The sequence below is a fragment of the Mastacembelus armatus genome, chromosome 19 (genome assembly GCF_900324485.2).
Source record: "Mastacembelus armatus chromosome 19, fMasArm1.2, whole genome shotgun sequence".
Taxonomy (NCBI): Eukaryota; Metazoa; Chordata; class Actinopteri; order Synbranchiformes; family Mastacembelidae; genus Mastacembelus; species Mastacembelus armatus.
In genome coordinates, this window is record NC_046651.1 from 3,276,372 (window position 1) to 3,300,502 (window position 24,131).

General features: G+C 40.3%; 1 protein-coding gene across 3 annotated transcripts in view; it reads left to right on the forward strand.

Moving 5' to 3' along the window:
* Positions 1-24,131, forward strand: part of jmjd1cb (jumonji domain containing 1Cb) — a 158,411-nt gene that overhangs the window by 59,012 nt on the left and 75,268 nt on the right. For all 3 annotated transcript variants that reach the window (XM_026314673.2, XM_026314672.2, XM_026314675.1), the window contains exon 2: positions 3,588-3,785. In XM_026314673.2, the coding sequence (XP_026170458.1) occupies positions 3,588-3,785 (198 nt within the window). The remainder of the gene's footprint in view (positions 1-3,587; positions 3,786-24,131) is intronic.

Genomic DNA, 24,131 nt, shown 5'->3' on the forward strand with positions numbered 1-24,131 from the left:
GTTCTTAGGAGCATGGTGGTGTCAATACGTCAGAAGTTTAAAACCACCACTACTCTGCTCCCATGTATGCATCACGCTTTAACAACACAGGACCCTGCATTTCCCATAATACAACTAAGCATCTTTTGGGGTAAAGAGTTATGTACTGGACAGTAGAAGGGTTAAAGAGTCATTTTAGCTTGGCTGGTCTACTTGTTTTCTGTGCAGTCAAGACCAGTAAATCAGATTAAAGTGTTTGTAGAGCAAAGCGTGTGTTTGTGTGTGTGTATGTGTGCATGTGTGTGTTTGTGCATCTCTACATGACTTAGAACAGGGGAAGCCTGTGGCTGAGGGAGAGACAAAGACAGAGGGTCATGTATCTGCTTGGAAACCTCGTCATAAAGAAGGGTTAAAAACACAACAGCTTGTGAACTGACTAATTAAGAATTGTTGACTCCACACATCTCTATCATTCTAAATAAAATAAGAAAGATATTTACTGAAAATGAACATTTTTTTACTTTATAGTTTATCATTCAAATCATAAAGTGAAAGAAAACACAAAGACAGAAAGTTGGGCTGCAGGTACATACTGTACATAGTAGTACACTTAGTCTCTCAGCTACATTCTTGTTTTCCTGTTATGCCACATAGGCTTCATCGTTTGTCTTCTTAGTGGCAAAAGTCTCTGTACATGCTTGTACATTTTTATTCTCATCTCTATTCTATGTTCTGGACATACATCTTTTCTCCATCTTTATCTGGTACATTATTTAAATGGAAGATAGCGCTTCTCTCTCTGCATTGGTTGTTTGCTTTAATGCCTTGTGCTCATTGGCTGCAAACAGCCTTTGGTGCAGCCAGCCAGAAAGCAGCTCTACAGCTGTTAGTGATGGGCAGATTATACACTACACAGTGCTTAACACACAATCACATATACTGATATGTACAGTCATATAATGTGTATGACATTGAAATATTGAAGTATATACAATCATCAATTTTACATCTTTATACACACCACTGTGAACAGATCTTTCACATTCTGGGTAATGTCCCTTCACTCTTCTACCTTGTTTTGACCCTGCAACTAGCCTTGTACCCCTGCACTGACCCTTTGTGGAAATCAAGCTCCCTAGCAGAAATAGAAAGGCTGATTTGACAAAAATGTTTTACTCATTTTTGTGCATTGCTTTAATTCACTATTGATTGTAGCAGAAAATTGATGGAAATACATTTAAACGTAATAACATTCCACAACAGTTTGATAGTGGTTAAATATATTTTTCCCATTGAGTTAAATGTTCATTTTCATTTTATTACTATGGAAAAAATGAACATGCATAAACCAAATATGCACGTACGCCTGTATGTGTCTGTGTTTTTTATTTCATAAGCTGTACAATTGTCCTGCCAGCTCAGTAAAAGATGCCCTTAACAGTAGCTTACATTAATGGTATACTGCTGAATGATAAGTAGTTTCAATAAAATGTGACAAATGGAGATAAAGGTTGTGGGCTCCCTGAAAACTGGCTTCTTTTGGGCCCTAGCTCTTAGTATGAGTCATTCAGCTACGCATACAGTCATAACATCTGCACTGTGTGGAGCAGGTTACACCGAATAGCCTTCATTCTTCTGTCTAGCTCACTGTCTTTGATTAGTACCATCAGCAGACCATAAGAACACAATGACACAGTCTGCCTGTAATTAGAGCTGATATTTGTGAAAGCAGATGCTGTACAGTGGTATAAGTATGGCATCTACTGACTGTCCTTTGTTCTCTTTGTCTCTTATTTCAGCTCACTGTGGCTGATAGGAGTGTGTACTGATTCAGAGCTGTGTCTGTATGCGTGTCCAGGACCAATGCTCACTGCTGCCTCTGGTTACTATAGCAACAGACTCACCAGACACTGAGTTTCCGAGCGTGTATGTTTTTCTGAACTGAATAGTAGGTCTTAATCTCTTTGCGTTCGTTTTTGTGTGTGTATGCGTAGACAAAATAACGTATCATCTCTGTTCTCAGCGTGTCATTGTTCTGTCTAATGTTCATGTCATATATGCAGATAAACAATTTAAATTTTATATCATTGCCAGAACACTGACCACCTTATGTTCTCCCTAATATCTAAGCGCAATTACACTTGGTTGTTGGGTTGCAACAATCCTGCCCCCAGCTCCTGACTAAGCAGTTCTTACTACTAAACCAGCAGAGTTGGTGCCAAGTTAGAGAGAGTAGAGAGCCGGATGCCACAGAACTCGTTATTTTGTGCAGTCAAAATCATTCTTCCGAGTCATCATCTGGGTCTGGTATTTTCTGCAAAAAGAAGATCAGAAGATCCAGTCAGTGATTTGGGGTGTGGCTCTCAATTTTATGTCAGTCACATGCAATACGGTTGCAAATGCCAGTTTAGTACAAGAACATGTGTGCACTTGAGAGGGGTGTTCCTGTACAAAGTATCATAAGGCAGCTGTCTTACTTGAATTCTCTTGCACCTTTACCATATGCTCTTTCACTACAATCAGTGTGTTATTCAATGCATCTCAGTACTGAAAATGGAAAAGGGGGCGCACTAGAGGAAAGACAGCATAGCAGGATGATATATTAGCCTTGAGGAGCATGATTAACATTACTAACAGGAGCACAGGGCAGCTGCTGCAAGAGAGGGGACATATGATGGAAAAGGAGAGTTAGAATACTGATGTAGGACATTCACCACATATTTTATCTCTGCTCTGTGAAATTTATTTGTCTTCTCCCTGTCTTCACTCATTTTGTGCCTCACTGAGTGACTGTGCTCTAGCTACACAAGTAAAACATCACTGTGAAAATAATATTCATTCTAAATTATCATTCAGCAAATTGTGATGAAATAAAATAGTCTGATTTTTCTCATGAAGAAGAGTTACTGGTAGGAAGGTAATGGATCTCAGAATATAATAGAATATAATAGAAGCTGAGCACTCTCCTTCTCAGGTTATCAGAGATAGATTTTTATTTTAACGTTTTCACTGTACACTATATAAATACTCTAATAATGGACTTGTTCCTCTTCTTCCCGGGAAAGGGGGTGAGTTGGATTTCTATTACGGGATAGTACCTGTTAGAAGGTACTTTTTTAAGGATCTCCTCGGCCGAAGTTCCAAGTGAGCTGAGCCGATGCTAAAATGTGACATTAACAGACTGCGGGCCAGCAATTGGACAGGGAGGGATGTCAATGGAAGAATCATGAACACTACATCCAACCTCGTTCAACACAAGAATCAAAACCACCATTTTTAAAAACTTGCAACAGTGACTGTTTTTCATTTTTGTTGTATCTAGCAAGGCAAATGGATAACACTCGCAAAACAACACCATGGTCCTACGAGGAGGTGCGGACATTTGTGTATTTGCACTGCCATGCTATGATGGCTCCGCCCACATTGAGATTATACTCAATTGTAATGGAAAAAGACCATGGTTCACAAGGTCTAATGGGTTGCTCATCTGGAGGACCCTGAGTTGTTATTTAAAGGTCCTGTGTGGGCTGTATGAATATTGTGTTTTTGGAAGTGACCTTGATATGTTAAATCTAAAATATGAACTTAAACTTCTGTGTGCTGTTTAGGTATATGTGGAGTTTGACGACCAGGAGTGGGAGAAGAGAGAGTGGGTCAAGGTCTATGAGGATTTCCAGCTGTTTCTCCTGGAGCACCAGCTGGTCTGGGCCAAGAGGAAGGAGGTAGCAGGAGGAGCAGGAGCAGGTGGAGGAACAGGAGGCCTGCTGCAGGGAACCAAGGCCAAACACATACTGTGGCCTGCACTGGTAAAACCTTTGTTTTCTATTTATAGAGTGGACAAAATCACAACCATATGACCATAGCATAAATTTATGCTGCTACAAACTGACCACAATGTTTAACACAATATATTCTTAAGCTAAATACAAAACCTCATCATTTTTCATCCTTGCTTTGTGTTTGTGTTCAGTGATAATATGTTATTAGTGACAACCCTCCTGCACTTATTAGTTTGTCAGGGTCTCCATCATTTTCATTGACCTAGTCTCAGGTTTTAGTAAATGACTGCTTTTTGATTTTTGTGTGTTATGTTGTATTATGTTATGCTGTGCCTGTTGAGCTTCCACAGGAAAGCTTGCCTTTTACTGCAGCAGCCCAAAATCAATTTAAGATACTTAGGGACCTTTTCCACAGGAATACGTTATTTAGTTTTCCAACCATAGTTACTGGTCCCCAGCAAGTCCTGCTATAGGGTTAGTGCTTGACAATGGCCAGGAGCTGTGGATTTTTCTGAATGTGTTTCTGACTGGTCAATCATAAACCTCACAGCTGCTACAACTTGTGTACATCTTCATTTATACTGGTTGCCACTGAAATCATCAGTATGATAAGGTGGATGTCTGTGTGTGTGCAAAGGAGAGAGACTGTGAGCAAACATAGAGGAGGTCCCTCAAGAGAACAAATCAGATTAAAGAGATAAACAGCTTAATTTGCTTTATTCCACAGTGTGGTTACTGTGGTGCTTTTGCTGCTGTATTTGTTTTATTTAGGTACTTTAGGTCCTAAAGCAGAAATAAATAATCATTGAGTAGATTGCCTGTACACTATGTATATTACAGACAATGATACTGTAATTTTGTTATTTGCCTAATTTTACCTTTTTTTATGGTTCTTTATGTAAATGCAGCCAGGAATGTGAAAAACATGGACCTGTAGTTTTAAGTTTAGCTCCTGGAGGTCCATATTGCCTTAATGGATTTGTTCAAAGTGTTAATGGTTTCCTCATCCTGCTTTGACAATGGAGTTACAGGTGAAGGTGATTCAGGAGCACACTAAGTCAGCAATGTTAACTTGTCTATACTAAAATAACTCTTAACTCTTACCTCTTAAAGAATTTATTTTATTATCCATTGGTAAAACATAATCTCTGATTAAAATGCATGTCTGTTAGTGGATTTAATTGCATGGTCTCACTCTGTGTCTGTTGTTTCTGTGTGTGTTACTATCATTGAACACATCAGCACTCTGATACTCTGTATCTGTGATGACAGACACAAAGCAGACTCGAACAGTCTTTGGTGTGGTGGCAGTGTGGTTGCTGTGGTGTTTTTCTTGTCTGTATTTCACACTTTCTCATACACATTTCAGATGACTTTGCTCTGTGTAGGCATCACCATGCTGAACTTGTGTGTTTGCCTAGCAGTGAACTCATTTTGAGCCTGATGGAGTGGAATGTTTTTATGCTTGTCCCTGACTTGGTTCATAAATATTTGACACTGATGGCATTTAGTGTTGGGCTGTGTGAATGTTTGTCTGTGTGTCTGCCGGACTGTGGCTGTCAGTGTGTGTGCATGCATGGAAATGTGATTCACTGTTTTGATTATGTAATACAGTGTACAGCGCCATCTGGCACACGCATGAGAGATAAGAGTTCAAAGGCTTTCACTCACACAATTTTTCCTGGTTGTTTTTCTCAGACTGACTCCTCCTTTTTCACCCATTTGTCATATTGTTGCCTCCTGCTATTGTCGTAGCAACAACATCAAAATCTAGTATGGCTCCACACATACAAGCTATAGTCTCCGGACACAGTGAATCACTGATTGTTAGGACAGAAAACGTTAAATTATGTGTTCTATTTCAATTCAGAATGATGATAAGATTAAAATAATTGCAAGTTATAATTTAAGTGGGACATCTGCTTTCCTGTGTGGTTGAGTTTTTTTTTTTAATTTTCTTTTTTTAGGGATGTTCTCATCTGATCTCAAAGGTTGGTGCTGGGGCCAATCAACACACTTTTGACCTGATTGGTATTGGCTTTATTGAGCCAAACCTAAGCCCATTCTTTTGTTTAACTTTCAACCAGGTTTTATACATGAAGAGTACAATTTGCAACACAACATGGCTAAAATGTCTGCAATGTGGAAATGTTTAAAATTCATGCATTTCATGAGGCACTGGTAACAGATAAACACTCTACAGAATACAGGGAGTTCACTCATGACATTTTATTATAATGCAGCACTAAACAGAATGGGATTTGTGTATTTGTTGCTAGTGTGAATGTTAAAAGTTAAGCTATTACATCAATTTGAAATGGGGTTGTGATCACTTGTTTTGAGGGTTCTAGTTTTTCTATTACAATGCTGCACTAAGTTACAAAGTAAATGTAACAATGTGGCATCTTCTCCTGATAACGCTGAAACAAACTTAAATTACTTCATCAATTTTGATCGTACAGATTAAAGCAATATATCATTCGAATCTGTAAAGGGTCTAGTTTTAGTTGAATACCATCATAATAACAACAAAACATTGTACTTTTTTTAAATAAGAAAGCTGACAGGGTGCACTCTCGGTCTTTTCTGTCTGTCATTTCTCTTCACAGACACGTAAATAAAACAACCAGAATCTCAGTGAAGACTTGGCTCATAAAAATAAGAATTATATGGCTAGAAAGCTTGAAATGTTTTCTTTTAAATGAAACAATTCAAGTCAAAAACAAATCATCACTTTTTATTTAATCCCTATGAACGTAAGGAGAAGTACGTTTTCTTCTGTCTCACCTCATTACAGGTAATATGATCCTGCTGAGCGCACTGTTCACATGTAAATAATCTGAGGTGAACCAGGTAATTATGAGAAATGACATAAAATGTCAAACTTCATCATAGAATTTACTCACTTTTTCTGTGCGTTTGGATGATGGCACACTGCGTGGGTGAAGAAGGGCTTCATATGTTCCACACAGACGAATAGTTTACTTTCTCCTCAGAGTAAAAACACGACTCAAATGACGAACGTTTGGATCCACATTGTATTTGTATTGTATTGTGTTGTGTTGCACTAATCCCCTCTCAGCCACATTGACTGAAATGCTCATTATGTGGGTCTTTGTGCGGGTCTTTGAGTGTGTCTTTTGTCTTCTCAGGTAAATCACATGACTATTCATGGTGAGACACACCTTCCTGCATATGCCATTTCTAAACAAAAAGTGTCTTAGAAAATTTAAATCAATGTATTGTTTTCCGTGAATGAGTGAACAAGATGACTTTCACATCATTGTGAAGCAAACACTTTACACTACAAGATGCGTTTCTCAAAAGTCTTGTGAACCAATGTTCTGTTTGTGTTTTATGGTCTTATTTCAGTGACTTAAAAATTGTAGTTTTTCACTAACCATGCATAAACACTGTTTGTGCTGATTACAGTGTTATCAGACTTTAGCCATTAATATGTTTTAAAGCAACTGAAAAAAGCACAAATGTCAGGGCATGTCAAAACTTGTCCAGGGCCCCAAAACATGCTCAGACCCCAGAGGGTTAAAACAATGGCAGTTGAGTTTGAGTAAATTTACCTAGAAAGAGACAGAGGCAGGCAGAGCAGATTGCTTGTCCTTATTATTACTGTGACCTCCACACACTCTCTTTTTTTTCCTCTATTTTTTAATTCATTTATTATATTTATCAGTTTTTCCTTACTATTGTTTGCTTGCTCTGGTTTACTTCTATTTTAAAAATAACAGAATTAAAAAAACAGAATGTAGCAATAAGTGGTGGTGTCTCTAGCTGCTGTATATCCACTGAGCTCAGTTTGTACTCACTTTGTCCAGTGTGAGAAAACCCTACACAGAGGCAAATGACATTGTTATTTTTCCTCCTTAATAGCAAATTAACTGTCGGGAGCGAAGGTGCAGTTAAGCAGTTTGAACATGGCACACTGGAAACACATGGGAGCTAATGGAGGATTGGAGAGACGTAAAGAATGCCTTAGGTGATATGCAGCAGAACTTGCCCCTGGTCTAACCTCTTAACATTGATCAGGCTCCATTGAAACTAATGATAGTAGCAGCAGTATTAAGACTGTTAATAGCAGATGTAATACTGGAAGTACTGAAAACTGTATCACTTGAAACTGAAAGTAAACTATAAAATAAAACTTCAACTGTAACTATCAACTGTACGTTTTAAGACCAGTCACTGGGCTGTTTCTATATGGGTGAATCCCATTTCCACTAACTGAATAAACGTTTCCCTGACTTGTGACTTTTCCGTGCGTCTTATTCTCGCCCAGGTAAGATGCAAGGTAGAGGCAAAAACAGAGAAGCCGGGAAAACACATTTTAACAGACTTGAGACATTCTTTCCTGATACTTTAATGTGAAGCATCCAGTCACAAACTGATTCCATCTACTACAGTGTCCATCTGTAGTAGACCTCATTGAAGGATGTATTCATGTATCCTCAGTTATAGCTCCCCCAGGCAGCCTCCTTGGCCCTCGGTCCTCGCTCCTCATAGCAGAAATAAAGACTTTTGTGATCTCCGTCATCATGGCAGACCAGTGATAAAATAAGTGGATGGAAATTCACTCTATGTATATTTTTCTTTGGTTTATTCATACACAAGAGTTTGTCATGATCCCAGCTCACTTCTGGTTCCACGATTTTATTTTTATACGGCTTCCTGCCCAATGTCTTACACTTAATTGTGGCACTTTTATTTTGCTATTAATTCCCAAGTGTCTTCTTTCTCTTCTCTCCATTGCTATACGGATCATCTCGCACCACTCCCCTGAGCTTTCTTGCCACGTTAACATTGTGAATATATGAATCTATGGCTGCCAGCCCTAGATCAAGACTCAAGTTCATCCTCTGTCAGTACTGCTGCCAACTGATCTACCTGTAAATCTCCTGTCAATTCCTGGTCAAAGACAGCCAGCTCCTGATTTTTGACTTAGCATAATCTGCCTGCCTTCCTGCACAGTAACCTGGTCATCTCAGCCCATCCCCCATCTTCTCCTGGTCAGTAACTCAGCTCACCTTCTTATCTCTGTGCACTAGAATCCTTCTTGCTCAGTGTAATATCCTGTATACTCCTGATTAGTAACTCAGCTCACCTGATTATCCCTATGCAACTAGAACCTGATTCAACCTAGTCCTCTGTCTGCTTCCAGTTACAGTGCAGGAAGGCAGGCAGATTCAGCTCATCTTGCCCTGTGCAGCAGAACTTGGCAGCCTCTAACCACCAGTCTCTTCTGGGCAGTTACTGTGCTAGTCTGTCTGTCAACCTGTCCCTGACGAAGTCCCCAGTTACTCTTGGCTGTTTATTCCACCCAGCCGGATGGCTGTGGCTCAGGAGGTAGAGCAGGTCGCCCATGAACCAGAGGGTTAGTGGTTTGATCCTTGGCTTCCCTGGTCCACAGGTCAAAGACCCCAAGTCGCCATTAATGTGTGAGTGAATGGGTGAATGGACAAATAGTGTAAAAGCACTTTGAGTACACTTGAGTGTAGAAAAACTATACAAGTATAAGACCATTTAGCCTGTTGATATGCATGACCAATTATGACACGAGTCTCTGACCAAGCCACTGGCAACTTCCTGCACCTGAACTATTCTGCAGTTTACCTTTTCAGCCTGCACTTCACCCTGCCCTTAGTATGACCCAGAGTTGGCTGAATGGCTATTCATAATCTGCGCCTCAGCTAGTCCCTCAGCTTGTTGGCTGCTAAGTTCCAAAGTAAATGTTGCTGCCAGAGCAGACCAGTGTCTTAGTCCCAGCTCATGGCATGTTAAATTGGACTTCTAGTTTTTAGGTTGAAACATTTCACTAGTCATTCAAATAGCTTCATCAGTCTAAGAGAAAGAGAGAGAGAAAGAGAAAGCTGGTATGGAAACTCCAATTTTTCTTTCATGTTGGTTTCACTCCACCCCTTTCAGAGAGCCTTCAATGGATTTTTGGGAAACATCAGTTACCAGATAATTTTAAACCCACAACACACTGAGACAGAGACTGGTTCACCCTAAAGACCGGACACCAAAACAAAAGAGGAGCAGTATAGTATATGCCGTGTAAGGAAGAATGCTTAGAACTCTACATTGGAGAAACCAAACAACCACTTAACAGGAGGATGGCCCAGCGCATTCAGCTGTGTACCTCCATTTAAAGGAAACAGGACTCATTTGAAGACAGTGATGTACTCAGGAGTGTGAGTCTTAACGACTCTCACCCGATTTATATAGCTCACCTAATGAGCCTATTTGGGCTAGGGGTGGAGTGAAACCAACCTGAAGGATAAATTAAGAGTTTCCATACCAGCTTTCTCTTAGACTGATGAAGCTACTTGGATGAGTAGTGAAACATTTCAACCTAAGAACTAGAAGTCCTGTCCTGCTGAACAACCCAGGTCTGTAACCATCCACCTGAATGGCCTCAGCTCTTTGTCCGATGCCGAGGTTTTCCACCTGAATGGTCCCTGCCCTGCTCTGAGGCTGTGTACCAAAATGGCCTTAGCTTCATATCCCCCACCCAAGCCACTCTCCGGAATTGCCCCAGCTACAAGCCCACTTTTTGAGGCTGTTACCCTGAACAGTTCTTGCCTAGGCCAGTTGTCCGAGACCTTCTGTCCTCCTGTGGGTGGGCCACTTTAAAACAAAAAGCAATAATTGTCTGTAGTCTATCTCTGCAGTGCAAGATTCTGGTTAAGTTTGATCACTTGGTTACTGCACTTAAGTAGATTTTTCAGGTATCTATACTTTACTTGAGTATTTATTTTTCTGGCGACTCTTTACTTTTACTTCCTACATTTAAACACAAATATCTGTACTTTCTACTCCTTACATGATCAAAACAGACTCATTACTTTTTCAACCTCTGCGGATGACGACACGACGTAAGCGACATAACTAACTAGAGGGAAATCGAGTGAGTACAGGTTATGATAGAGAGAAAACTTGCATGGAGGAAGAAAGGAATCCAGGGAGTATTGCCAAGTCTGATGACAATGCAGCAGATTCAGAAAATCAAGACATTCCCCATTTATGGCTGTATTTTAGATGTTCAATGTTGTTGGCTCCAAGAATGATTCATGGTGAATGCGTTGTTTTGTTCTTTGTACCAGCACTGTGCAGGTTGTTTATAAAAAATACAATAATTTCCTTTGTGTGTCGAAATTTTTTAGTTTGGAGTTGGAGTTATTAAAAAATGTATTGTGCATGATTGATGGCAAAAAGCATTTTTAATTTTACTTTTTTAGTTAAGTACATTTCAGACCCTGTACTTTCTTACTTTTACTTGAGTAAAGGAGTTGAGTCAATCTTTCTTCTTTTACCAGTTTTTTTTCACACAAGTATCTGTACTTCTATTTAAGTATAGAATGTGAGTACTTTTTCCACCTCTGAGGTTGATTCATCTTATTTAAAGAAAAAAAAAAAAAAAAAAAAAAAATTCTGATTGTTGCTCAGACTCTCTAGTTACCATACCTTTCATGTTTATAATGTGAAAGAGTAAGAAACATGGAAAAACATACATGTACATACACACATGATGATCATGGACTGGCTTAACTGTACCATCATGGACAAAAAAAAAAAAAAAATTCAGGCAGTCCCAGATTAATTCATAAAGATTTCTTTGTGTCACAACTGAATTTGTCATTATTTCCCTTTACCATAAAGGCCTGCTATGATATGTGTTTTTTTTTCTTCTTAATTTTAGTGTCTGATAATACCATTGACTATTCCCCTTATCGCTGTCAACCATTTACAGTCAACCAGATGTCAAGTGTCATGTAATTAAATCTCTGGCAGTTGATAGGCTGTTCAAATTGAGCTTTGCTTGAATGTCTACGCACACCGCAAGAAATAGAGATAAACATGCCAGTGGGCTCAAAGGTTTGGACAGTATGATTGTGTGATCTATGATCAGAGTGCAGTTTCATTTTTTGTTGATTTTTGGAATAGGTGTGACTCTACAGTAAATATTTATTTTATTTATTAAAAACTTCTCATTACAGAATTGCTTGTTTGTACCTGGAGGCATGTGTGAATTGAATTGACTGGTTGGCAGATTAAAGCACATGGTATCTCCCTTTATTATGCATGTGTTACAGTTGACTGTAACTGTGTTGACTGTAGCATCCCTGAATAAAGAAGCAGCTACCGTCTGTCAGCTTCTTGCACTTTATTTTGAGAGGAACAAAACACAGGCTACTGTTGGCCGTAGATTATGCAAACAACAACATAAACTCCAAAACTGAGCGGTACTGAACAATTCCCGACTCTTCAAAGACTCACCTGACTCCTTTCCACTCCCTCCCCCCGAGCAACCAGACGCATTCACTGACATCCCGGAACTTGAATAAGTGAATAAGAGTCACTCACGGTGTATTCACTGACATCCTGGAATTTATATTTAACAGTCACATATTCAACTAATACACATGACACTCTGTCTGTTACAGCACATTGATTTTAACTTTAATTTTAATCAATACACACTTCAAGCATTTGAAGGAAGCAGTTGGGAGCAAAAGCATCATAGTCTACACTGGTATACCAAGCAAATTGTACAGAATGCAGTCAATCTATCCATCCATCCATTTTCTATACCCGCTTATTCCTTAACCAGGGTCACAAGGATCTGCTGGAGCCTATCCCAGCTCTCTTTGGGTGAAAGGCAGGGTCACCAGTCCATCACAGGCGGTCAATCTATTATTTTCACAAATATTTTATTATGTTTTATTATTAACCGTAGTTTCACAAAGGCAAGGTTGCTGGGATGTGGATTTCTTTGCCTTTATCTCTTTGTATCTCTAGTAGGATGCCCTTAGCTTTGTTAGTTAATGGGAACTGCTGATTTTATCAGGCACACAAACTGTTGTGACATTTTTCAGACTACACTCAGTGTGTGTGTTCTTTCAGCTGTCCTATATGCTGATGCAGGCATATTTTAATAGAGAGGGGGAGATCTGGCAGTTAATGAGAAGTGTTGTGTAAATTAGTCCGAGTAATGTTTGCATGCAGTTTTATAAGATGCGTGTAAGTGAGGAAGACTGATGACCCTTGTTGTGTGAAGAGCTGCTCCTTTAATGACAGAAGTCACTTGTGACCAGACCTGCCTGAGGCTGTTTGTGTTGGAGCTGTTGTGTTAAAGTTCCCACTAACCCCACCCTGCGCTCCACAACTCACTGAGACAGGTCTCATCCCCCTCAAACCCGACAGACAGACAGACACACACACATTTGGCTTTAATTTAGCTTACTTGTGTTTTTCCTGCTCCTTTTTCTACAGTTCTATGTTGTTTTCTCACTGGTTTCCCATAGTTACATCTGAATAACATTGTCTGCATTTTCTCTGTTGGTTCTCCTATGAGAAACATATTGGGTGTCATGCTTTATGCACTACAATTTGTAATAACATTTATCCATGTCAATGTAGGTCTTTGCTGTCTAACCTACACATACGTGACTCGTGTGTGTATATATATATATATATATATATATATATATATATATATATATATATATATATATATATATATTTCCCTTCTCACCCCTATGGGTTGTGTGTGTGTCTTCCTCAATCTTGGGTCCTCAGAAGCCCGATCCAGAGGAAGAGGAGGAAGAACCATCATGGCAGGACAAACCCCTGCACGGTATATATCACCGACAGATACAAGAAGTGGCTGATATCGAAAAGTCCTACCAGTGGCTGGAAAAAGCTGGACTGAAAGACAGCACAGAGGCACTAATCGTAGCAGCACAAGAACAGGCCCTGAGCACAAGATCGATAGAAGCAGGGGTCTACCACACCAGGCAGGACCCCAGGAGCAGGCTGTGCAAAGATGCCCCGAGACAATCCAGCAGATAATAGCAGGTTGTAAGATGCTAGCAGGCAGGGGATACATGGAACACCATAACCAAGTGGCCGGCATAGTGTACAGGAACATCTGTGCCGAGTATGGACTGGAGGTCCCAAGGTCAAAATGGGACACACCTCCAAAGGTGGTGGAGAATGACTGAGCTAAGATCCTGTGGGACTTCCGGATACAGATCGTCAAACTGGTGATGGCTAACCAACCGGACATAGTAGTGGTGGACAAACAGCAGAAGGAGGCCATAGTGATAGATGTAGCAATCCCAAGTGACAGCAACATCAGAAAGAAGGAACATGAAAAGCTTGAGAAATACCAAGGGCTGAAAGAAGAGCTAGAAAAGATGTGGAAGGTGAATGCAACAGTGGTCCCTGTGGTAATCGGCACCCTTGGGGCTGTGACCCCCAAATTGGGAGAGTGGCTCCAACAGATCCCAGGAACATCAGAGCTCTCAGTCCAGAAGTGCGCAGTGCTAGGAACAGCTAAGATACTGTGAAGAACCCTCAAACTCCCAGGCTCTGATAGAGAACCTGAGATTGAGGAAGACACAGACACCACCCATAGGGGTGAGGAGGGAATTTCTTTTTATTATATATATGTATATATATATATATATATATATATATATATATATTAACAAAACTGCCAACCATTTTCTGGGTCCAGGTAATTATGACTTTTGTGATATAAAACTGATTTTTTTTTTCCCAGTTCATCATGCCTACTTGTCTGTTACACAGACAAGCTATTTAAAGTCAACATGTGGGAAATTGTGACACCCTATGCTCACTATTTTTGGGGAATTTTATGGGACCAAAGGATTGATCTATTAATGTAGAAAAGAATTAACATATTCAGTGATGATGAAAACAATCCCTTGGAGCGTTGTTATAATACACACTTGCAGACACTTCTGAAGGCAGCAAGCTATTATCAAATTCAAGATCACCTAAATAAAATAAATTGTTTTGTTGTATATTCTGATATACTATAGTAAAGCTGAAATGTTATGACCCAAAATGTTTGAAGAAGTATACATATGTGAAATATGTTTGATACGTTTTAATTTTAAATGTATAGTACATAGCATAAACACACTTTGTGCAAAAGTGAGTTGACTGAAATACAGTAAAAACCATCACTATTATTCTTTCAAAAGTTGTCAGTCTCTATGTCATACTAGTAATCTGTTATGGGTGTGCCTAACTTCTCACCCAATGTTAGCTGGGATTGGCTACAGCACACCCTCTGCAGGATTAACTGTATAGATAATGGACGGATGGATGGATGATTTTAGTCAGAAAATATCTTCTTAGTTTATAGAGTAAGTACAAATGACCAAGAGCCTGAGTGACTTTTCAGTAGCACTTAATTAAGAGCCACTCAAAAAGTCCCATGGTTTGACACTAAAACATGGGTTTTGGGAATTGGTAATGGTCCACTTTTGCTTCCAGTTGCCAGTCACTACTAGTAAATGAGTTATTGGTAGTCAGTATTGATCGTCATAAATCCACACCAGTCATGTGATGTGTGTGTGTGGGTGGTTGGTTGGTTGAATGATTCCAGCGAAAACTGCACATATACCTCATATGATACATAAATCCACCACTCACTGTCAGTATGTCAGTAGAGACATGAATGTATGCACCCACAATCACACACACGAATGCATACACACCCACCATCACTGTTCTGATATTGTTTTTGTTCAGAGGAGAGGAAGTGTTCCTTTGCTTCACTTCTGTGTGTGTGTGTGTGTGTGTGTGTGTGTGTGTGTGTGTGTGTGTGTGTGTGTGTGTGTGTGTGTGTGCGTGCGTGCGTGTGTGTGCGTGTGTGTGTGTGTGTGTGTGAGAGAGAGAGAGGAAATGAGTCTTCTGTGGGTTTCCTGTCTGCCAAGTGACTGATAAGGTGTCTAATGAGGCAGGATTTGCTGTTGCCCCTTTTTTCTGTTTTAACTCTCAGATCTTCCTCTCACATGATCTTATATAACAGAGAAATACTTCATTGTGAAATTGTTATATTATTCCTAGCCTAAAAATAAATTAAAAAAATTCTATTCTAAGATTGTTTAGGCCTGCTTGCCTACTCCCTTTTCAGATTCCATATATGGGATGTTTTTATGTTTTTATAATGTATTACAGTTATACCTTATGATTAACTTTGTAAGAATGTCATATGTATGTAGGGAGTAGGAAGTTGGACAGTATTGTAAAATGACATGTGTATAATTGATACGGTCAGAGAAAACTTGATAGCAGTGGCCTGTGGGCCCACTGTCATCAAACCAGGATAGAAATACACTCAAGGTGTGATTCACAGTAGGGCTGCACGATGTTGAGTGATGCGCTCATCACCTTTTAACAGCATTCTCTGTTGAGTAGGAAACAAAAAAACAAGGACAATTTGATTTAAATTAAACATTGCAATATTAAAAGTGACAATTCTAATTTACAGTCAAATTGAATAGTAGAAAACGTCATATAGTTCCTTGTGGTTGCGTCCTAGATGGCTATGGAGGTACTGCGCAGTACCTCCATAGGTACTGTGGGGTACCTCCGCAGGTACTGTGTAGCATGAGCTGCACAGTACCTGCGCCTGTGACACGTCTTCTCTCCTGAAGCCGAAGTGGGCTGCAAGTCCCCTATTTCAGACGTGCAATTCTTTAGACACAGGTTGTTTGCTGCTATCGTCCTCGCTCGTCTCTTCGTCTCCTGCCATTGCTTCAACAGCTTCAACGTGCCTGGTGTTGTTATTTTTTCCACTTCGCTCTAGCCAATAGTAAAATGGTTTCTTCGGTTGCGCGCATTACGGGGCGCATCTGATTGGTGAAACTTAAAAACAAGCCCATGCGTGCAACAAACATGATTAATACATAAAATAATTAGAATTTATTGCACATCTTTGCGATATGGATATCGTGCATGTTATTGCGATATTTTTTCAATATATTCTGCAGCCCTCATTCAGTTGTGCCAAGAGTGCCATCTAACACTAATGACTATTTGACATGATGACAGTAAATAAAAATATATAAGTTTCTTCACTGTATAAGTTGCAGGACAAGACAGACCTAAAAAAAAAAACATGACTTATAGTCCTGAAAATATGGAAAAATAAAATTAAAAGCCCTAGTTCACAGGCAGCATAGTAATTGAGTATGTATGTGTCTCTTTTTCCTGTGTGACAGTGCTGCTTAATTAACATAATGACTTCTACAAATGAGTAATGATTAAATAAGGCTGTATTATACAGGGGATCAGCATAGTGCTACAAATTCAGGTGTGGCTAGCCAAGTGTAAGTAAATGTAGTAAATGCAATGTGACTATGTCCATGCATATGTCACACTAAGTTTGGTATTTCTGGCTTCCACCTGCCTGCACACAGTGACTCAGCCTCTTGCCCATTCTCTCTCGTCTCCTCCTTAGACCCACATTCCACAGACCCCCACTCTACTCCCGAACTCGAAATTTTGAGCATTCCTAAGAGGACAGGAAGAGGATGGCTTTGGTCAGGATCTAAAGGGGAACAGGGCGGCTTCGATCAGAAATGGAGCGGCCTCAATTGGCAAGAGCAGAATAGTCAGGACCTGTCTTTGAACCTACTCAAAAACGTCTCCCGACCTCATTGTGGTGACTGAGCCTTTGCAATATTTGGTCCTAAAGTCTGGAATAACCTACCGGTGTCGGTCTGAATGGTGTTCTCACTTTCCACTTTTAAATCTAAACTTAAATCACACTTTCTTAGTGTGGGTCTTTAGTTTATTTCTCCTTGTTTGTTCTCTGAGAAATTATAGTTTTGTGCTTTTATTCCTGTCTTCTATGATCTGTACAGCACCTTGGTCAACCCTGGGTTGTTTTTAAATGTGCTTTATAAATAAATCAATAAATAATGAATGAATGAATAGAATTTATTCACTTTTTCCCTGCATTTGGATGATGGCACAATACACGAGTGAAGAAGCATTTGGATGGTTCCAGACAGCGACGAAGCGTTTACTCAGGAAGAATGCGACTCAGATGACGAAAGTTTGCATCTACATTGCATTGCATTGCGTTGCAGTAATTCCCTCTCAATCACATTCCTGACTGAAAGGCTCATTATGCAGCTCATTATGCGGGTCTTTGTCTTCTGAGGTGAATCACATGATTCTTCATTATCATGCACGCCTTCTTGCATATGCCCTTTCTAAACAAAAAGTGTCTTAGAAAATTTAAATCAGTGTATTACTTTCTGTGAATGAGTAAACGATTATTCTCATCATTTTAACCCTCAGGGATCGACGAACGAGCCGGCGTTTTGTGGCAGCTTCTCCTGATAACGTTGAAACAAACTTAAATTACTTCGTCACTTTTGATCATACAGATAAAAGCAATATATCATTCGAATCTGTAAAGGGTCTAGTTTTAGTTGTATACACTCATAATAACAACGAAATGCTGTGCTTTTGTTAAATAAAGAAAGTAGAGAGCGTGTGCTCTCTGTCTTTTCTCTCTATCATCTGTCTTCACAGACACGTAAAACAACCAGAATCTCAGCGAATACTTGGCTCATAAAAATAAGTAATATATGGCTAGAAAGCTTGAAATGTTTTCTTTTAAATGAAACAATTCAAGTCAAAAATAAATCACTTTTTATTTAATCCGTATGAACATACGGAGAAGTACATTTTCTCCTGTCTCACCTCATTACAGCTAATTTGATCCCGCTGAGCGCATTGTTCACATGTAAATAATCTGAGGTGAACCAGGTAATTATATACTCACCCTTGAGAAATTACATGAACGTCAAAATTCATCATAGAATTTATTCACTTTTTTCTGCGCGTTTGGATGATAGCACATTACGCGGGTGAAGAAGCGCTTCGTACGTTCCACACTGAGACGAAAAGTTTACTTTTTCCTCAGTGGAAAATCACGACTCAAATGACGGACATTTGGATCCGCATTGTATTGTATTGTTGCACTAATCCCCTCTCAGCCACATTGACTGAAATGCTCATTATGTGGTTGTTGTAATTTTTCACTAATCATGCATAAACACCGTTTTCTCAAAAACACAATCATGTATAAACTTGCTGCTCACATATTGTAGCCCAGTTTGTGCTGTTTACAGTGTTATCAGACCTTAGCCATTAATATGTTTAAAAGCAACTGAAAAAAGCACAAATGTCACATACAGTGGGTACGGAAAGTATTCAGACCCCTTTAAGTTTTTCACTCTTTGTGCCATTGCAGCCATTTGCCAAAATCAAAAAAGTTCATTTTATTTCTCATTAATGTACACTCAGCACCCCATCTTGACAGAAAAAAACAGATATGTAGAAATTTTTGCAAATTTATTAAAAAAGAAAAACTGAAATATCACATGGTCATAAGTATTCAGACCCTGTGCTCAGTATTGAGTAGAAGCACCCTTTTGAGCTAGTACAGCCATGAGTCTTCTTGGGAATGATGCAACAAGTGTTTCACACCTGGATTTGGGGATCCTCTGCCATTCTTCCTTGCAGATCCTCTCCAGTTCTGTTAGGTTGGATGGTGAACGTTGGTGGACAGCCATTTTCAGGTGTCTCCAGAGATGCTCAATTGGGTTTAGGTCAGGGCTCTGGCTGGGCCAGTCAAGAACGGTCACAGAGTTGTTCCGAAGCCACTCCTTTGTTATTTTAGCTGTGTGCTTAGGGTCATTGTCCTGTTGAAAGGTGAACCTTCGGCCCAGTCTGAGGTCCTGAGCACTCTGGAAGAGGTTTTCTTCCAGGATATCTCTGTACTTGGCCACATTCATCTTTCCTTCAATTGCAACCAGTCGTCCTGTCCCTGCAGCTGAAAAACACCCCCACAACATGATGCTCCCACCACCATGTTTCACTGTAGGGATTGTATTGGGCAGGTGATGAGCAGTGCCTGGTTTTCTCCACACATACCGCTTAGAATTAACGCCAAAAAGTTCAATCTTGATCTCATCAGACCAGAGAATCTTATTTCTCATGGTCTGGGAGTCCTTCATGTGTTTTTTGGCAAACTCTATGCGGGCTTTCATGTGTCTTGCACTGAGGAGAGGCTTCCGTCGGGCCACTCTGCCATAAAGCCCCGACTGGTGTAGGGCTGCAGTGATAGTTGACTTTGTGGAACTTTCTCCCATCTCCCTACTGCATCTCTGGAGCTCAGCCACAGTGATCTTTGGGTTCTTCTTTACCTCTCTCACCAAGGCTCTTCTCCCACGATTGCTCAGTTTGGCTGGACGGCCAGGTCTAGGAAGAGTTCTGGTCGTCCCAAACTTTTTCCATTTGAGGATTATGGAGGCCACTGTGCTCTTAGGAACCTTGAGTGCTGCAGAAATTCTTTTGTAACCTTGGCCAGATCTGTGCCTTGCCACAATTCTGTCTCTGAGCTCCTTGGGCAGTTCCTTCGACCTCATGATTCTCATTTGCTCTGACATGCACTGTGAGCTGTAAGGTCTTATATAGACAGGTGTGTGCCTTTCCTAATCAAGTCCAATCAGTTTAATTAAACACAGCTGGACTCCAATGAAGGAGCAGAACCATCTCAAGGAGGATCAGAAGAAATGGACAGCATGTGAGTTAAATATGAGTGTCACTGCAAAGGGTCTGAATACTTATGACCATGTGATATTTCAGTTTTTCTTTTTTAATAAATTTGCAAAAATTTCTACATTTCTGTTTTTTTTCTGTCAAGATGGGGTGCTGAGTGTACATTAATGAGAAATAAAATGAACTTTTTTGATTTTGGCAAATGGCTGCAATGACACAAAGAGTGAAAATTTTAAAGGGGTCTGAATACTTTCCGTACCCACTGTAAGTGATGCGACTCTGTTACTGAAGTATTATGCCAGCATTACACAACAGCAAAGGAAATAATGAAGCAATGATGTTACATGACTTCTTGGCACACATGTATGTAACACCCTCCATATTTAACAAAATACATAGCAGACCATAACTGCTCATTTGTGGATTCTGGGGGTTAGTATGAAAAACCCAATTTAATAAATCATTGGAAGCCTGTACCTAATGTTGAGATAGATTTTGATTCATCTGCAAGAGCCTGCTCTGGCTTTCCCCAGTTCTGACATGGGATTAAATCTCACCAGAAAACAACTAAGGGATGAAGAAAGCACGAGAGAGAAGGCAGACTGGCAGACAGAGGGTGAGAGTGAGACTCAGACAGAGGGAGAGATGGTTTTAAAGTCTTAACTCATCCTGATCTGTACATCTGTTGTTCCCTCAGCATCCCAAGCACACACTAACTTTGCTCTGTGTGTATGTGCATGCTCATGCATGTTCAGGCAGTTGCATCTCTGATCCAGATATTGCATCATCTCTCTGTCTCCCAGGAAACATTGAGTACTGTGTGAACTCATTAAAGACATTCGGTGCAGACTCCTTTGAAAGACACAAAGTGAATTCCAATGACCAGACGACACCCAAGGTCAGAGAGCGAGAGAGAGAGAGAGAGTGTGTGTGAAAGCGAACAAAGGATAAGAGGGTGGAGGAGAGAGTCAGCCATGCTGCATCATGTCATTATAGAAGAAGAAGTACTTTATTAATCCCCAAGGGGAAATTCAGTTGTTACAGCAGTTATTAAATTTGAGATTTAAATTATAATAGTAATGATTAATAGTAATTCATAAAGTAATAAAGTAATTAACTATTTATTTGGGGGGGGGGGGGGGGTGTGCGTGTGTGCGCGCACATGCGTGTGTGTGCGTTATTGTTTATATTGAGGAATTATGGCCGTGAACACAAAAGACTTCCTGAATCTTTCAGTCTTGGCTTTAGGGGGAATTAGTCTGTGGCTGAATGAACTTCCCATTCGCCGCAGTTCCTCATGAAGTGGGTGGGCAGGATTGTCCAATATGGAGTTTATTTTGTCCACCATCCTCCTCTCTGCCACAGCCTCCAGACTGTCCAGTTCCAGTCCAACAACAGATTTTGCCTTCCTGATTAACTTATTTAGTCTGTTGGCCTCACCAGCCTTGATGCCACCTCCCCAGCACACAACTGCAAAGAACAGTGCACTCACTACTACAGACTGATAGAACATCTTCAGTAGTTTGTTACACATGCCAAAGGAACAGAGTCTTCTGAGGAAGAAGTCTGCTCTGTCCTTTCTTGAAGAGTGGATCTGTATTGTTTGACCAGTCCAGTTTGTTGTTAATGTGGACTCCAAGGTATTTGTAGGAGTCCACAATCTCTACTTCATCTCCAAGGATGGAGACAGGGACTGGGGTCTTCCTGTTCCTCCTAAAGTCCACCACCAGTTCTCTGGTTTTCTTGATGTTGAGCTTTAGACAGTTGTTGTTACACCAATCAACAAAGCTTTTTATCAAGTGTCTGTATTCCTCCTCGTTATTATTGTTGATGCATCCAATGATTGAAGAGTCATCAGAGAACTTTTGGAGGTGACAGGTTCCTGAGTTGTAGCGGAAGTCTGAGGTGTAGAGTGTAAACAGGAATGGTGCTAGTACAGTTCCTTGAGGTGCACTGGTGCTGCTCATCACTACATCAGATATGCAGCCATCTAAGCGAACAAACTGTGGCCGCCCAGTGAGGTAGTCTTTGATCCACTCCACTATATCTGCGGGAACTTCCATATCCTGCATCTTTGCACTTAGCAGGTGTGGCTGAATAGTGTTGAAAGCACTTGAAAAGTCAAAAAACATGACTCTCACAGTGTTGCCCTGCCTCTCCAGATGGGAGTATGCTCTGTGCATTAAGAAGATCATGGCATCTTCCACTCCAATGGGTTCTTGATATGCAAACTGCAGGGGGTCCAGAAATTCAGACACTTGGGACCTCAGGTGTTGCAGGACCAGTCTCTCAAACACTTTCATGACATGTGATGTCAGCGCTACTGGTCTGAAGTCACTAAGGGTACTGGGACGGGTTCTTTTTGGTAATGGGACAATACAGAAAGTTTTCCATAACTTAGGCACCTTTTTGAGTCTCAGAGAGAGGTTGAAGAGTTTCTGAAAAACCTCTGCAAGCTGTCCAGCACACACCTTAAGTACTCTGGGACTGATCTCATCTATTTATAGGAAATAAAGGAAAGGATGTTATACACACTTTGCTCTTATTGCAGATCTTTATTAGCTTTTATTTTTTATATTTTGAAGTCAGATGCTGTAAATACTGCCGAGGTCTCAAAAATAGTTCAGCATTATTGGTGCTGACTTTTATGAAATGTGAGGGTCTTATGTCTGTGAAGATTCTCCATCCAGGTGAAGTTATCTAGTGGCTGAGTTGTAGCAACTGGACTTCTAGTTTTTTAGGTTTCACCACTAATCCAAGTGGCTTCTTCAGTATAAGGGGAAGCTGGTAGGAAATTCAAATTTGGTTTCACTCCACCCCTATCCTGAATAGGCTTATTAGGTGCGCTATGTAAAGTGAAAATAGAATAAATAGAACAAAATTGATGTAAAGTGTGTCCTCCCTGAAGGACATTCAAGTTATCTCTTAACTTCCTAGGAACAGATGAAAGGGCAGCCTGGTAGATTGAAACTAAGTTATGTCTGAGCTCTCCACCCCTGTTAAGGGAGGGGTTTTCCACTTGAACATATATAGCTTCTTTGACTCCTCTCTCAAATCATCAATCTCCTTTATCCAAAATATGTACATCACTGTCTTCAAATAACTGCCCAATGTCCTTCAAATGGAGGTGTGGTGCTGATTATGTTCCGAAGGAGCTGCTTCTCCTGTGCTGGGCCATCCTCCTGCTTGGTGGTTGTTTGGTTTCTCCAATGTAAAGTTCTGAGCATTCTTCCGTACATTGGATGGCATTTACTACATTTCTCCTCTTTTGTTTAGGTGTCCGGTCTTTAGTGTGAACTAGTCTCTGTCTCAGTGTGTTTGTGTGTCTGAAGTGAACCGGTATGTGTTGCTTCCCAAAAATCCTTTTAAGCCTCTCTCAAACACCTGATGTAGGCAACATCCCCGTTAGACAACATCCCCTGAGGGGTGGTACCTTCTTTGTGTCTATTGGAGAGCCCATACGGGCAGGTAGTGGTCTCCACTGGATACATTCGGTAGTAGGTAGTCCTGTTATTGACATTGTCCTTTTCCATTTGCTTTAAATAGTCACCTTCTTGTAGGTGCTGGTGGGGTCCCTTCTTAATTTTTTGGTTGGTCTGTCTCTCGCCTTTCTGGTTTCAAGCCAACTGTGTGTGCTGGATTGCATCCCAAACAGGTCTTGGAAGAGAGGAGGATAGTTCTTGCTGAAGGCGGTCTGTAGTTTGTTTTAAATGGTGAAATAAACCATCATATTTACCTATCATATCATTCAGAAGGCTCAAGAACAGCTACTGAATGATCTTCTCCTGCCTCTCCTCATTATAGCTAATGTGATCCCGCCTCACACTGAGCACACTGTTCATATGGAAATGATCTAAGGTGAGCCAGGTAATTAACTATACTGCTCCTTACTTCATACGGATCACATAAAAAGAGATTATTTGTCTTTGACTTGAATTGTTTAATTTAAAAGTAGAC